This window comes from Trachypithecus francoisi, unplaced genomic scaffold (assembly GCF_009764315.1).
Source record: "Trachypithecus francoisi isolate TF-2019V2 unplaced genomic scaffold, Tfra_2.0 Lachesis_group19, whole genome shotgun sequence".
In the NCBI taxonomy this organism is placed as follows: domain Eukaryota; kingdom Metazoa; phylum Chordata; class Mammalia; order Primates; family Cercopithecidae; genus Trachypithecus; species Trachypithecus francoisi.
The window spans coordinates 5553437-5570548 of NW_022681464.1; the positions used below are offsets into that span (position 1 = coordinate 5553437).

The following is a 17112-nucleotide window of genomic DNA, read 5'->3' on the forward strand; positions in this document are numbered from 1 at the left end:
GACAGGCTGAGCTAGGAGATTTTAGTTCCTTTGACCTGTGCCAGGGGAACATCGAGTTTCCCAATCTTCAAAGCATCTCATTGCCTCTCTGTTTTCTCTCCAGATCATGGAGTGAGAGGTTCAAGGAGGTTGATCATTAACTTAGTGACTAATTGACTTTTTATTGCAGTTTCACTTTCCAGTAGACAATACCTTATTTGTAGAGGCATGTATGGCCGTTACTACGCTCTGAAGTTAAGGTAGAATGAGAAGGACATTCTATACTTTTCTACTATGAAAATAGAAATTGAAATGGCGTGATCATTGTGCCATCAAGAGACCAGATGCCACGTGTCAGCATCGAGTCTTATTCTATGTTTTGACCTTACTCCGGCCCAAGGATTCTGGTTTAAATATTCTCAACATTGATTTTACAAGAGAAATTCAATTCTCTCGAGTATATAAATTTCTTTGTGACACTTTAATGTTGTGAACTATAAATTGATTCATTGTGTTTATTTTAAAAAGTATTCTTTGTTGATGGGAGGAATTACTACAAATATAATTCCATTGTAAAGGAAAAGTTACCCGATCTTCCTGACTGTGGCTTTCTGAGGTCTGTCATTTTAGATGTTTCTCCAAGCGACCCGAGCCCCTCATTCATTTCTGGGCCTCCGGCATTACAGTAATTATGCTAGATGGCAGAGGAATTGTTACCAGATAATACCTTAGAAATGGGAAAATTACAAGCTAATTTCAGGCCATCTCAAATTAATGAGAATGTTCTTTGTGGAGTGCTACCAATGTAAACCATTAGAAAATGACAAGTGGGAGATATTTAAATCCTCTGTGGAGCTTAGCACAGCTCTGCCAGCACACCCAATTGCTATTATCTGGCCAATTGCTAGGGTGGCTCTTTTATCTCCCACCTAGGTTTTATTAATTGAATTTCCTCTGGGGCTTCGCTGTCATCAGCAGCCTCTCTCAGGGTGGAGGATCAGGGAAGGCAGTAAGGTTCTAAGGGACATAGCTCAGTCTTTAAGACTGTCATCTGGGCTGGAAGGGCCCCAATTCAAGGCAGTGACTGGCAGATACAGTGCTCCTCCTGCTTGGTCTGGAGTGCATAGAGGTGGCCTCCTTCATCCCAGCATACACTTGACATCTTTGATCTTGTTTTTTCAACCTAGAATTATTTCTCACACATGGGCATGGCCAAAGACCATGCTTTAATGTGGTTTGTCTCCAAGCAGTTGACTCTTTCAACCTCTAAATGATTTCCCACTCCTCCATGTTTTATACCTTGATGGGGGAGGTGAGCACCAGGGAAGGAGAAGCCTGATACATTCTGGGCACCGGCCCGGCCCCTTTGGGTGTCTGATGCCTCTATCTGTGGTGGTCCCTCTGCACAGGTGCTATCTCCCCACCACCATGACCCTCAGCCCCCACCAGGGCCAGCTGCAACATTTCTCTCTGGGATGGTACTGAGGGAGTACGCTCATACTGAGGGAGCTTGCAGGACACTTTGTGTGACACTGAGAAAATTTAGTTGTCTGTACTGAAGAATAGAAAGGGTAGAGACATGGAGGGGCTGCATGGAGCCTGTGTCCATTGCTGTTACCTCGTTGGTATTACTGCTGGCCCTTTCCCATTCACCAGGAGCTCAAAGACCTCCTTCTAGGACATCATCCTCCATATTCACAGCCCTTCCACCTCATCTGTTTTTCCTTTTTCATGAAACTTTTCCTCCTCTCTGAATTAAGACTGTGGTCTCAGAAATCAGATTGTCTGGGTTCACACACTGCCTCTCTGCCTACCGACTCTCTGGCCTTGGATGGCACAGCTTACTCAGTCTCCCTGCCCACCAGTTTCTTCAGCCACAGGATGGGGTTAATAATAGACCCTAACTCTTGGCTGCGGGGACGTTGCTGAGAACTTGTGGAGCACTTGGGCTTAGTGTTCTGCGGACTCTCGAGCAGGGCCACTGCCGCCCACTTGGTGCATTGGGCAGTGTAGAATGAGAAGAGGTGTGTGTGTGTGAATGAGAAGTGTGTTTGTGTGTGTGTGTGAATGAGAAGAAGTGGCAAATGTCTATCTCTTCTGCATAGGCTTCTGCCCTTCTCACCCCTCAGCCTGATGCTGCTGTGGAGCACCTAAGGTGAGCCGCATGCATTTGTAGCTAAAGCTGCCAACATGTGTATAATGTTGCCAGCATGGTGAGTGTGACCGCATCAGTCCTGTTGCCTGGGTCTTATCTGCACATCCAGTTGATCATTTGAGGCCCTCTCATCCCCATCTTCCTTCTTGTCCAGAACCTTTCCATTCATTGGCCACCAGCAGCATGCATCGGGTCCTGACCGGATCCTTCTGGCTTCTTACTGCAGTAAGAACTACCTTGCTCACTTTCCTGCCTCCAGGCTTGCACATCCTCCCTGGGCTCACAGTTGTTCTCCTGCCGGTCTCTAAGATGCACATCAGGTTGTCAGTTCTTAATTCTACATCCTTCAGAATCTCTCTGCTGCCACCTGGTAAATCCCAGACCCCATAGTGTAGCCGGCATGGCCTGCAGGGAGGACCCCTGCCTCCGCCCACTATGCTGTGCATCATGACCCCCATCCTCCCCTCTACTGGTTCCACCTTTCCCTGCCCAAAGATTGGACCATATTGCAAACATTGGAGTTAAGCAATGAATGATCGTGTTGATATTCTAAAATACAAAGAGCTCAAGTAAGTCCATTTTTAAAGTTAAAATCCAACAAAACTGACCAAGCATCAGACAGTTCACAATGTATAATGACTAGTACAGTCAGAAAGAAAAATGTTGAGCCGTAGTAATGATTAAAAAATTCAAATTCAGACTTTTTATGCTCCAAGGAACCAAAGACTTTAAAAAGCTAACGTTACACAGTTGACCGAAGAGCTGTGATATACTACTATTCCCAGACTCCCAGTGAAGAGGAGCAGGGCGAGATGGGGAGAATACTGGAGGTTGACCCGAATGGAGAATGGGGACATTTTCCAGGTGATGAAAATGTCCTCCATCTGTGTTTGCATATTCACAGAACATCTCGATCTAAAAATTCTCTATCAAAAATGTATCACCCCATCAACAGATGTTGAGAAAAAATTGTTAAGGAAAATGCATGAAAATATATACTTAAAATTGGTGTATTTTACTGTGTGTAAAGGCTAACTCAATAAAGATTAAAACAAAATATTGTTGGCCAGTATTAGAAGAACAAGACATTTTCATACATTGTGAAGTGGAGGTGGGGTCATAACATACATTAGTTCCACCTTTCCAGGGGTTAATTTGCTTCTACCTTTTAAGAAAAGTGATACTGTTTGACACGGTAATTTCTCTAGGATAGCATCCTAAGGAAAGAATTATGAATTCAAAGAATTTGTCACAAAACTGATAGCAGCTAACAACTGAGAAAAGAACCAAAATGTCCTCAATGGGGGTGTGGCTAAATGGTGATGCATCTCTGTGGGGGCCACTGCCAGCTCATGGGCACCTGTGTGAATTGAGAAAAGGTGTCCCCTCTGGATGGAACACACCCCCTGGGGCTTGCGAGGGGGCTGACTGAATTCCAGCACCACCCGTCCCCTCACCTGAGCACCATTGCAATTCCCGTATCTAAACCACGGCCCTGATCTTATATGGTGGTTGATGAGGCAGATGTTAAAACTGATGCCTTCATAACAGTGGTGTTGGGAAGTGTTTTCAATGGAAAGTTAAATGATGATAATAGAAGGTCCCAGGTGTGGTGGCTCATGGCTGTAGTCCCAGCACTGTGGGAGGCTGAGGTGCGTGGATCACTTGAGCCCAGGAGTTCGAGACCAGCTTGGACAACATAGTGAAACCTTGTCTCTACAAAAAAATAGAAAATTAGCTCGGCATGTTGGCATGTGCCTGTAGTCCCAGCTACTCGGCAGGCTGAGATGGGAGGATCCCTTCAGCCTGGGAGGCAGAGGTTGCAGTGAGCCAAGATTGCGCCTCTGCACTCCGGCCTGGGTGACAGAGTGAGATCCTGTCTCAAAAAAAAAAAAAAAAAAAGTAAAACATTACATAGTTCTGACTGTTTTCAAAAATGCAAAATTCCTAAAAGGAAACCCACCAAGATATAACTGATGGTCAATATGAATGATGGAATCATTGCTGACTTTCTTTTTTCTTTTTTAAACTTTCTTTTCCAAAATTTTCCTGCTGTCATTACTTTTTCTAGTTTTGAAAATACGTATGATCTTTAATTAGGCTTTGTGTAGTGCTAACATCTGCAACAGTGCTCTCTCTGAACACAAGATGAGACAATGGGGATTCTGTGGCGGCGTCAGGAGAGACCTGGGTGAGAACAGCTTTGTTGAAGTCCCAGTGATTCCTTTGGTGAAAGGAGATGTCTCTTCTCTTCTCTTTCCATTCTGTAGGTTTGAGACATTTGAGGTAAACAGCTTTGAGCAGTTCTGTATCAACTATGCAAATGAAAAGCTCCAGCAGCAGTTCAACTCGGTAGGCTTGGTTTCCAGACCTGGGGGTACCAGGACTGGGGAGACTCCCCTGGGAGGGACAGCCAGGCCACTTCTCTTCCTCTGAGGTGGGTGGGCCCTGGCTATGTTCTGGTTTCCTGGTGGTGCCTCCAGCTTTTGGAAGGGACTGTCCGCTGCTCAGGAGGGAGAACTGAAGGAGGCAACTGTGCTGAGAGGGGAAATGATCCTCTCTTTGGCTATAACTCCCATTCCTCTGAGCCTGGGTTTCTTAGGGTATTTAAGCAACAGCAAGCCAGACATGGGGCTTCCTTTGATTGATTGGGAATACAGCAACTCAGGTGACTGTTAACGTGCCCCCAGGAAGTGTCCACCCAGGAATGAGGAATCGCCTCACTGTGCTTTGCCTTTCTGCAGTCATGACTCTGACTTAGCATCCAAACCTTATCTGGCAGTTCTCTGCTGTCCTTGAGAACCCAGAACTCGCTGAGCCCCGGGGGGAGGTGAATGTTAAGGTGTGCCTGCCTGCAGTTCACTCGTGCGACCTTTTTACTTGCCATAGCATGTGTTCAAACTGGAGCAAGAAGAATACATGAAGGAACAGATTCCTTGGACCCTGATTGATTTTTATGATAACCAACCTTGTATCGACCTCATCGAAGCCAAGCTGGGTATCTTGGACCTATTGGATGAAGAATGTAAGGTAAAACTGATGATGCAAATTAGTTCAGTTCTAGGGTAGAGATGTGGTGCGAGGGAATCACGTAAGATCTCAAAGGTGGAATTTCATCTGTGATCAGCTGGCCTTCAGTGTGCTGGAAGAAGCGTTGGCAGGCTGCATGCTAGAAGCGTGTACTATTCTGCATGCTAGAAGGCAGCACATTTAACATGACTGGCGGGTGTTGCTACACTGGTAAATGTGTGCCTCTCTTGGGGGAGCCTGGGTAGCATGGGTTGGCATGATATGATGGTGGTTTGGACTTGATGTCCCAGGTAGCCTAGGTGCCAAGAGAAGAACTGGAACATCTAATGGGCATCCCTAGAGAGTGAAGACTCAAGTCTGGGATCACTATTGCCGCATCAGATGACTTGTGATAGAGCTGCATGGCATGGTGGCAGGTGAAATTCATAGATTTCCCCATCTGGTTTCTGATGGGCTGTACCTGGTGGGACAGGGTGAGTGCTGACTTGTCAGCCTGGAGACTGCCTGGCAGCACTGGGAGGGTAAGGTTTAGAGGATCTGGGTTTTATCAGTTACTTGACTTCTTTGGCCTCTGCTTTCCTGCTCAATGATAGGGGTTGCATCTAATCTCCAAAATCTCTCCCAGTTGAGTGGTTGATTGCTAACAGGGGTAAATATATACCGCTTCCTCCAGGGATAGAAACTCTAATCAACAGGTGTAAAAGCCACATGATTCTTGCTGTTGCAAGGGAAAGAACCCACTTGCTTTTACTTTCTGCTCTCCCACATCTTGCCTGTAAAGTGTTAGGTGTGGCTTGATGGTTTGGTAGGAGGGTATTTCCTTCCAGAAGGGCTCTCCTAGTTTCGTTGCCTTTGAAAATGAAAGGGAAACAATAGAACAGAAGACAGAGAAAAATATACCAGTTCTACAGCTTTCGTATTTTTTTTTAACCTCCTGAAGGTTTTTAGCATTTCACTAGAGATATGGGCTTCATCCTCAGAGTCAGTATCCAAGCAGAGATAATCTCTCAGTGTAGCAAAGTGTTTGTCCAGGCTTGCTCAACCGGACAGGTAGCAGTAAATGTAAAACAATTGTCCCTAGATTGAGTAGCGTGGGCTGAATGGCTGAAGTCACAGCCTAGGCCATCCTGCTGTTCATGACTCACTTTTATTTTTTTTGGTTTCAGCATCTACTACCACCACTGCCCTTCCCAAACTTAGCCAAGGTCATGCTCCTTTTCCCCAGTCTCTTTTGAGATTCCCATCAGTAACTATCTCCTCCAGCTCCACACTCCCGAAGCTAAAGTCAGCACCATGTCCTGTGTCCAACCCACGCCTCTGGGATGCTAAGCTGGTGAGGCTCCCTGGGGCCAGTGCTCAAGGAGGACCCCGGCTTTTCACTGTCCCCCCAGGTGGTGAAGGTGAAGGTCATACACAGTTCTCAGGGCACATGGAGTAGGCAGTTTGTCCTACACAGGTCTGTGGAAAGCCTGGGTTTCCTGCAAATCAGGCTGGTGGGGGCTAGACGTGTCAAGACACTGGGTGGTACTGTGGATGTGGCATGTGTAAACTCACACTGGTGGCCAAGGAGATGAGATGAACACCACATTAAGGAATAAGACAAAAGTCCACAATGTGGAGACTTTTTGTAACAGGTTTAATTGCTCTGGGAATTCAGGATGATTTAGCATAGTCTGATAGAGCATCAGTAACAGGTGGATTTTAAGCCAACAGTTGTTATTACATTTGTCAAAACTCATTGAACTGTATGCTTCAGTGAAAGTGTGCGTTTTACTGCATGGAAATTATTCTGCAATGAACCTGACTTTAAAACATAGTGGGGCCTGGAAGCACCCACAGCTCTGAGCCTGAGCAGGTTAGGGAATACCCCTGGAGTTGCAGTGGCTGGGAAACTTGGTGCCCCCTGGGGAAGGATCCTGTTGGGCTGTGGAAGCAGCCTCAGACACATCCTTTCCTCCCTTTCTCTCAGACACTTTGCAGGGTGAGAGCAAATAATGACATTGCACTGTGAACAGTTGGGTTCTGTGACCCCATGTCAACAAGACACAAAGTCAAATGAAGGATTGGACTCATGGTGCAGAAGCAGCCCATGGGAAAATCAGTTTTCTTGGGGAAGATGTGTGGTGGCAGACAGGGTAGCGAGCTGGCTTTTAAATGAGAGGTGTGGAGATGGAGTGGCTGTGGGTTTAAAGGGGGAGCGTGCAGGGAGCACTCCCCAGGGCCTGTGACTGGTGCCATAGCTGCAGAGGAGAGTGCAGACTGGACCAGGGTATTTATTAAACCACCCCTTTGGTGGAAAAGCCCCTTTGCAGACAGGCCTCAAACAAGCCACAGACTGCAATTGTTCCTCCTTTATTCAAGTCCACTCCTCCAAGAAGGTGTTTGATTGTCAGAAATGTAAATTTCCAGGCTGCTCTTAACAAAACTCCAAAGATGCCCGGTGGCAGGTGGGAAGTAGGTGCGCACCAGCCTCTGCTGCCTTCTAAGCCCTATTTGGGTTGGCACTTCCTGCTATCCTCTTCCCATTCATCAGTCCACTTTCTCTCAGAGGAACAGGTAACCTTGAACCCTGGAAGCAATTCTAGTGAGAGAAGCCTAGGTGCTGTCTCAGGTTGGAGGTGTTGGAGCAATCAGTGGCAGGCCCGAGTGGGGCGACAGGCTCTGCCCTGTGCCCTGTGATGAGGATTGTTTCCTGGAAGAAAGGAAATCACTCAGGACTGTGGAGTGAAATCAGCTCACTCAGTGGGGATGCCAGTGCCCCCTACCCCCCGTTTTCTCACCTGGCCCAGACTGCTGTCAGGAGTGTTTACACTGTATTCGGATCACGGGATTGTTGTTTCTTAAGAAGTGGCCCCAAAGGTTTCCTTGTCTAGCACTTTCGTGTAGAAGTGTGACTCCTGTGATGGAGGGAGGTGAAGTGGCCTTGCTATGTTTATGTATTTATTCACACGAGAAACCACATGTTCACGGAATAGTGCACTGAGCCCCTGCCCTTCAGACATCAGCACTTCTTGAGAGGGTCAGGCAAGCACTGAAGTGTCATCTTCGATGACGAAGAACCGGAAACGCTGTGGAGGAAATGACAGAAGGAAGAGTGTCGTGGGGAGAGCATTCCCAAGCAAAGTCAGATGAGGAGGGGGCATTCCAGGTGAAGGGCATGTCACACTACACTTGGAGAACTTGAAGTAATCTGATTTGTCTAGAACTCCTGGTAGGGACAGGTAAGGTTGGCAAGTAGGGACCATGGGAGAATGAGAAGCCATGTCCACCCTGAGCAGGTATTTGGGCTTCATCCTGAAGGCTCTGGGCATCAACCCACAGGGGAGAAGCAGAGGAGAGGGGGTCAGATGTGAATGATCAGATCAGCAGGTCTCCTAGACTGTGTGCAAGCTGAGGTGGGGACAGCCTAGAGGAGGCAGCACCATGAGGCCATGTGGTAGGCCAGGCGGGAGGGAACAGGGCTTCCAGGAGCTTAGCAGGGAGAGGGCCTCCGTGAGTCCCTTGAGTGGAGCACTTCCTTCCAACGGAGATGTTGGGACAGAAGTCTAATTTCAGTAATATGAGGAGAGCGGGAGGTGAGGCAGTGGAGACGGCAAGTTTGAACTCTCGGAGGCTTGGCTGTGAAGAGGAAGCGGCGGCGAGAGAGGGGCATGGGCATGGGTGGACTGTGGCCCCCCAGGAGGCAGGGGTGGGTGGATGGAAGGCCAGCCAGGAGAGAGGCCTTTCTTCCATGAGAAGGACAGAAAGGTGGGATGGCTGTGGGCGAAGATGAGTTTCTGCATGTTAGATCAGGAATTTGGGATTTCCTGCTTGACAGCCTCTATTTCCCCATGAAGGAGCTGAGGCATCTGCTGAGAGGAAGCAGGTTCAGAAACTTGAAGAGAATGGAGGAAGGTGGGAATGGCTAACCAGTAAACAGAAAGAGAAATTGCAGAGTGTGTTTTGCTGAGGTTAAAGACCATAAATTGAGTTTTAGGAGTTGTTGAGATCAACTTCTTGCTTAGATCTAGGAACAGTGTCTTAATCCATAGAAGTGATTCTCTGAGTGAAATTTTATTTTTTGGCTGCAGTACTTGTGTGAAAGTATCATGGCAGGGCTTGATTAAAGGAAGATGAGTTGATGTGTGGTCTTATCCAGCCACCCAGGTATGGGTAAGGAGAGAATGGGTAATTGGATTCATCTAGACTTAATGTTTTGCTGAGCGTGCAGAGGGCTATTTTGTAAAGGTGAAAAATAAAGGCCTGGAAGCGGCACTGGGGGTGGCTAGCAGGTGAGGAGGAAGGAGCTGCCTCCATTCCAGAGAGCAGTGAGGACTGCAGAGTCCTGGTGGGCCCAGCTGGGTTTCTGTGGTGGCAAAGAGGGAAGGGGCCAGAGCACACTCCTTAAAGAGCCTGGGGATCCAGAGGTACTTACGGTACAATGATTTGAGAGGTCAGCAGGGGTACAAGGCTTGAAGTATGGAATGGAAGGAGACAGTGAGTGACCAGGAAGGTTGGTGCCAGTGGCCCAGGAAGACAGGGATGAGAAAAGAAGCAGACATAGAATAACTGGCCTTGGGGTCTGGTTTTTTTGTTTGTTTGTTTTGGTTTTGTTTTGTTTTGAGACAGTGTCTTGTTCTGTCACCTAGGCTGGAGTACAGTGGTGTCATCACAGTTCTCACTGTAGCCCTGACCTACTGGGCTCAAGTGATCCTCCTGCCTTAGTCTCCCCAGTAGCTGGGGCTATAGGCAAGTGCCACCATGCCTGGCTAATTTTTAAGTTTTTTGTAGAGATGAGGTCTCTCTGTGTTGTTGCCCAGGCTGGTCTTAAACTTGTTGGGCTCAAGCCATCCTCCCACCTCGGCCTCCCAAAGTGCTGGGATTACAGGTGTGAGCCATTGCGCCTGGTTGACCTTGGGGTCCTTAAAAGTCAGCTCCTATCAGCAGCTCTGTTGGGGGCAGGCTTTGGCCTCAGAAGCTGTCCCAGGCCAGCGATGGCAACATCTGTGATAGAGTGTACAGTTTCTGTCTAGAGTTCCACAGGGAACACTGAGAGGGGCTTAGGGAGTCCAGAACTTGCACTCCCCCACTGCCATGCCTGCTTTTTTTTTTTTTTTTTTTCTATTTTGTTTTACTAGCAAGGAGTGGAATCAGGTCTAATGTATTTTTAATACCTTTAATCAGATATAATTGACATACCATACAATTCACCCATTTAAAGTATACAGTTTGGTGGTTTTTAGTATGTTCACAAAGTTGTGTGTCCATTACCAACCACGGTCAATTTTAGAACATTTTCATCACCCCCTAAAAAAGCCCTTTAGCAGCTACTCCCCATTGCCCCCCTCCAGCCCCGGGCAACCACTAATCTACTTTCTTTCTGTATGGATTTGCCTATTCAGGGCATTTAATACAGATGGGACCTTTACTTTTTGATGTGATCAGTGGTCAGTACCATAAGGTCAGAGGGATTTAGGCCTCTGAGGAACAGAACCTATCTAGATGAGGAACAAGCTGTAGTCCCGGCTCCTGGCTCAGTGCTCTCTCTGCATTGCTTTGAGAAGAGCAGAAAGAAGTTCGTATAAGCTGTATGTGGATTTCCTTTATAAACGATTCCGTTCAGCTGCATATTATGGAGCTACCGATATCCATGACCCAGAAGCTACCAAAATATAAGATTTTTTTTCTTTCTTCTGTGGCTGTTTAAAATCTTCTATGGAAAGATTTTTGGAGATAAGCACCTTCTACCTTGTTCTGCTTTTGTGGCGCCCTTTAAAACTCTGTTGTCAGGCAAGAAGAGTTAACTTGTTCTGCTTGGAACCCCAGCTCTGCTATTTAATGGCAAAAGCCACAATTACTTTTGCACCAACCTAATACTTCCCCATTATGTGACCTTGGCAAGTTACTTAACCTCTCTGTCTCCATTTCCTCATCTCTAAAATGCTTACAAACATAGCAGCTAGCTGACATGATTGTTTGAGGGTTAAATGAATTGATACATCTAAAATGTGTAGAAAATGGCCTGGCAAACAGTAAGCACTGTGGGCACTAGCTGTATCATCTGAGACTCTTGATCATGGTTAATTCCTGCTGGCCCTTATTTTTAGTTGGAGATGGAGTGGGCAGCAAAAGGAGAGACTGATCCTTGTCAGAAAATATGGATACACTTGACCTTGGTTGTTCGTTTCCTCTGCTTATCAATTCATGCCAATCTGAATTACTGAATATGTAGGATTATGGAGTCTTCTCACAGAAGTCCAATTTCATCTCCAAGGCAAGATGATTTTGTTCCTAGCCAATTTTACATGTTTGCCTGTGTGGGGCTTCCTACCATGGTTCTGTCTGCCTCCGTTTTGCCAGTCCTTCTAGGTCCCTCTTGTGCCCATCCTCTGGCCCACCCAGTCCTGACATCCGTGCTGGGAAGACCCCTCCTTCCTTCACACCCGGTGGTTCTAAACACAGAATACTTGGAGACAAATATAAAGCAGTATATATAGAAAGTGCTGAATTAAATATATTTTATTGTCTGCCCAGTACAATTAATAGCCTCCTTCAAGATAGTTTTCTTGAACTTCCTTTGGTGCTTAGCACTGAGTATTCAATATTAGTTATGCCAAAATGAATCTTGAGCAAAATCAGTTTGCTTACAAAGGATTTAAGAAATTGGTTCCCAAGTATGTAAGCGTTTTCTTTATGGCGCGGATTTTATTAGTTTATCATAAAAATCTCTTTGTAAACGGCTAGTGTAAGGGTCACCTTCAACCCTTCCTGATCCAAATATGCAATCTCAACCAAAGAAGGGCAGATCAATTAGTGACCCGTCACTGAGGACTGGACTGCTTCTGGTCGGTAGGTGTATGCAGCAATGACCAGGGATGACAAGAGGGAGCACCTTCCTGTTGGAAGAGTTGCTGTCATCCTTGACAATTTGAGTGGTAGTTACAGTGACTCTGTTATATTTTCAATGAAGCAAGATGCTTTTTACGTTTAAAGCCATCCATAAAGATATTGAAAGGGGCCGTCTTTCAGAATTCTTAATGCAGTAGAACCTCTAAGTCTGACTTTAGACAATGGGAGATGCAGAGATTAGCACGATGTAGATCACTCACTAGGTACTTAGTTCCCACTGCATGGCCAGAGCCCAGTTCTAAGTTCTTTCAGGGACGCATAAGCAACGTAAGGAACAACCAGTCCTTGAACACAACAAACTTACAGTTTGTAGTGACGAAACCCAAAACTCAGGGGTGCACAATATGCTAGGGCACGTGTAAGAGCTTGACTGCGAGGAATTCCAAAGAAGAGAGAAGCGAGATCAACAGTGGTCAGGAAAGGAAAGACTTGAGCCAGACCTGGACGATGGTATTTAGGTGAATTTCGGGAGGGAAGGTAGGCTTTCCTGTGGCAGGAGTTCACCTGGGTGAGTGGGTAAGCTTGGCACTGCAGGTGGATGTGTTTGTGATGCTGATGTCACAGCCTCGGTTGCAGGGAAGTACCTTCAGGTGGTCCTGCAGGCTGTGACTCTGCTCCTGTGACCTTGGCTTTCACCCTTATGCTCCCTAGCACTTGCAGTGTCTGCCAACCAGCAGGCTCAGCTGCTCCCACAGGTCCCACGGGAGCCAACCCACAGGGGATGAGGGTACACCGTGGCAGGATCCTGAACATGTGTGGTTGAATTGTTCTTTGCACCATCCAGTTACGGTCCCAGTTCAAGGGCTGAATCAACCTTCATGGAGCTGGCCTACTGATCCTATCCCTCTGCTGCAACCCAGGGCTTCCTTCTTCCTCCTCACAAAGCACTCTGCCCTGTCTTGTGGTTCTGCAGGTCCCCAAAGGAACTGACCAGAACTGGGCTCAGAAGCTCTATGACCGGCACTCCAGCAGCCAGCACTTCCAGAAGCCCCGCATGTCCAACACAGCCTTCATCATCGTCCACTTTGCAGACAAGGTGACTCTCCTCTCTGTTGGCTTGGGTATTCCCTTGGCCCCTCTCTAGGTAGACTTACTGGGCTCTAGACCTAGAGAGAAGGCTGTCCCTTCTGAATGCAAATGGCCTGAAGCCTCAGCTAGGTTCCCCTTCCATCCTCTTTTACCCACCCCTCTACTTCTAGGGGATACCAAGCTTACCACAAGGCATAACTTCACAGGGGGTGCTATAGTTGCCCATTCATATATATACACACATACATACACACACATATACATACATATATACATACACACATACATGTCTATATATATACATGTCTGTATATGTGTGTATATATATATAAAAATTCTAAAGCCGTTAAGAGTCTACCTCATGGAGCTTGAGAGAGAAGGGAAAGCTGAAAACAAAGTACCGAATGGTTTGGCTTCTTACCTGAAGCCGGTGTGGCTGCTCTTCAGGGGGCTGCTTTCTCAGTAGCTGGTGCGTGCGTAGAATTTTTCTAAGTAGATTTCTGTTTGCTATGCACTAGCCTGGTGTTTCTTAAATTGTAATGTGTGTATAAATCACCTAGGGTCTTGTTAAAATACAGATTGATTCATTGGGTCTGAGATGTGGCTGAGAAGCTGCATTTATAGAGCCCTGAAGAACACTTTTATTATGGGAACTCCCTTTAAAAAATTTCTTCCACAAAATGAATAGTCAGTTCCCTGTACGTAAATCCTGACCACTTACTGGGTTTGCATTTTAAGTGGCAACATCTGTGGGTTTCCTATCTACTCACAGCTCTTTTCAGAAAGTGCTGCATGGATGAGATGAAAGTGGTTGAGAAACTGCTGACGCACTAACGACTGTGTCTCTCTCTGGTTGCTGTGGCCCCAGGTGGAGTACCTCTCTGATGGTTTTCTGGAGAAAAACAGAGACACGGTGTATGAAGAGCAGATCAATATCCTGAAGGCCAGCAAGGTAAAGAGTGTCAGAAGCGGGGAGTGGAGCAGGAATGCCCATGGCCAGTGCTGGACAGGGAGTGGTGATGCAACCCCTTTGGGATGGACAGACAGAGATGCTGGGCAGGGAGAAGGCCAAGGGATTTGTCGGTCATTTCAGTATGAAAACACTTGAGTGGCCATACCACCGTGAATGTGTCCGATCTTGTCTGAAAACACTTTAGTATGGCCTGATGGAGGGAAGAAAGCAAGGGGTGTAGGGGGAGGGGGAGAGAACTGGGAAAGTTGCCTGCTAATGGAGGGCATAGGGGAGCATGGGAGGTGACAGGAAGAGAGAGGATGGTGAGCGCAATGATGGAAATGTAGCTGGTGTCCATCATGTCATCTGTCCTTTGTCCCCTGCCTGCAGATGTAAGATTATTTAAACCCCATCACATCTAGTATCTGCATTTAATTTGTTGAGCAGTCTATAGAACCTCTCTATAAGCAGAAATTTAATGGAATAGAAGGTGGGATTTAAGGAACACTTCAATCTACTACTTTGGACTCTTTCTCTGTTATTATCAGAATTTTATTTATTTCCAAGCATAGGAAAAGGTAGCAAATATTGTGTCCATTCTAGAGGTAGAGGAAAGAAGGCACCAATTCACCCAAACATATCTTTATTAAACACCTGCTTTGGAAGGCATTGCCCTAAACACACCATTTTCACACAAAGGTGAGCAAGACAGAGTCTACACTGTGGTTGCTCCCCTTTTAATGGGCTGTGAGTGGGCAGATGAAGACACACACAGGTAACTGTGAAAGGAGAGAAGGAGCAGTGGGAGAGGATGATGCAGTCAGGGGAAGCATATGCGCTGGCATTCGAAAAGTCTACTCTGATGCAGATGCTGTTGCTGGCTTTAGCCCTGCAGAGGAAACCTGGGGCCGGGGGTGGGGGAACTTCCTAGGATTTAGGAGGCTTTCTCCCAGACCACATGATACTGAACTCACTGCAGGGGCCTGATAACATTGTAGAAATGGCAGATTAAGTTCTCTTTGTGATAAGCTTTAGATGAATGCAATAGGATGAGATGATAGAATGGAGAAAGTATATCCAGCAAAATGGACCCAGGACATAAAGCCAAGTAAACCCAGTTCTATCATGTGGTGAGGGGTTTAGGGAGGATTTGAGTCGCTAACAGCATGCAGACTGCCAATAACAGACCCCTGCCCAGTGTGATTTCTGGATATCTGGAACATCAGAGAATGAGTCATCACTGGGACAAATTGGCTGTGAGTAAAAGTAAATATCACTTTGGAGTTCAATGCAAGTTTGACCTTGCAGCTCCCTAAGATTTTAGATCTCAGTTTGTGGTGGTTAATATGACTTTTTCCATTTTTTCATGAGGGTGGTGACATAGGGAGGAGCCCCAAGGCACAGGGAAAGAAAGTAGATGGAAGTGGTCTGAGTACTAGGAGCCCCTTCCTCATGATGGTCTCTTACGATGCCTGGAGGCCAGTGACGGCCTGTAGGGCCAGAGAACTCTGTTGTCTTGGTAGAAGTTTCTCCTTTCAGATTAGGAGCAGAAACGAGGGATGGAGGGAAGAGAAGTGGGTGCTTTTTATTTAGTACAGAATCTGGTTCTGCCATTGTATTGATTTCTGAGCATCTTCATTTGAGTGACTCTCGGGGATTCCAGAATCTAAAAAGGAGTGGTGCTAGGAAAACTCTGTTATACTCACTCTCCAGCAAGTTATCTTTTATTAATAGATGAGCTACTTTTCCCTCATTTTTATCTGACAGCTTTATTGAATATTTGTGTAGTATATAGTGGTAACCAACATGCGTAGTTAATCTCATGGAACTTAGTGAAAAAGATGCACAGTTTAATTACAAATTATGGAAATGCTAAGAAGGTCAAGAAGAAGGTGTTATGGAAGAGAATGATAAGGGTAGGTTGGTGGCCCCCAAGACCACCTCCAGGTTCAACCACTTGCTAGGAAGACTCACAGAACTCAGCATACAGTTATGGTTATAATTTGTTACAGCAAAAAGTAAACAGCAAACTCAGCAAAGGGAGAGGTGGATGGGGTAATGTCTCCAGGAGACCAGGCACAAGCTTCCAAGAGTCCCTTCCACCTAGAGTCATACAGGATGCATGTAATTCCCCCTAGAAGCAAGTCATGACACTTCTTTTGAAATGCCTACCAGGGAAGGTCACCTGAGCCCAGGCAGCCAGGATTTTTATTTGGGGTTGATTATATGGGCACCCTTAGCCTAGCACAAACCAAAATTCCAAAATCCCGGAAGGAAAGCAGATGCTCAACATAAACGATATTGTTTGCACGAGCAATTTAGGCACAGTGAACAGCTCTTACCAGGGAATGGTGAAAATCTAAGTTCCCCTGACACCAGCCAGGGGTCAAGCAGCCTTTCTAAGGAGAGCAGATGCAGGCCTGCTGTGTTAGCTCTTTTCTATACAAGAATATTGTTTTAGATTGCAGGTACTGGGTTTTTATTAGAAATTAAACATAAGTTCAAAAAAATAAAAATAGTGTAGAAATATATAAAATAAGTCTTCTTTCCCACTCCTTGACCCATCTTTTGGTGGGTGAGAATGTATCCTATTCTGCATGTTGATACATCTTTTTAAGATTAAAATAACTGTATTATAGACACATAGTCCTCTGTAATTTAATTTTTCAGTTACCATTGTGTCTTGGTTGTCTTTCCACACGAGTACACATCTATTTCTCTTTTTTAAACAACTGCTGATAATTTGCTATTTCAAATAATGTAACAGTGAATATCCTTTATGTATATCTTTGCATACTTCTGTACAATTATGTCTGTTGGGTAAAATTTTAGAAGTGGATTGATGATAGTTCAAAAAGTATGCACATCAAAAGTGTATAGATATTGCTAAGTTGGAGGACAAAATAGGTATGATCTACTCTTGAAATGCAACTTCCTCCTTCTCTATCCTGCCCACCAACCACAATGCCAGCTTTCCCGCTCACCAGCTAAAACTTCTAGAGAGCCAGTGACCTTGTTACCACTCCTGTCGCCATCCCAGCAACACCCCTGAGATGCAGTGTAGCAGCACTGAGATTGA

At 46.0% G+C, this 17112-nt stretch overlaps 1 protein-coding gene across 2 annotated transcripts in view; it reads left to right on the plus strand.

Moving 5' to 3' along the window:
- MYO5B (myosin VB) overlaps positions 1 to 17112 on the plus strand; it is a 401963-nt gene that overhangs the window by 234898 nt on the left and 149953 nt on the right. For both annotated transcript variants that reach the window (XM_033177765.1, XM_033177766.1), the window contains exons 11-14: positions 4405 to 4486; positions 5024 to 5164; positions 12966 to 13088; positions 13950 to 14033. In XM_033177765.1, the coding sequence (XP_033033656.1) occupies positions 4405 to 4486; positions 5024 to 5164; positions 12966 to 13088; positions 13950 to 14033 (430 nt within the window). The remainder of the gene's footprint in view (positions 1 to 4404; positions 4487 to 5023; positions 5165 to 12965; positions 13089 to 13949; positions 14034 to 17112) is intronic.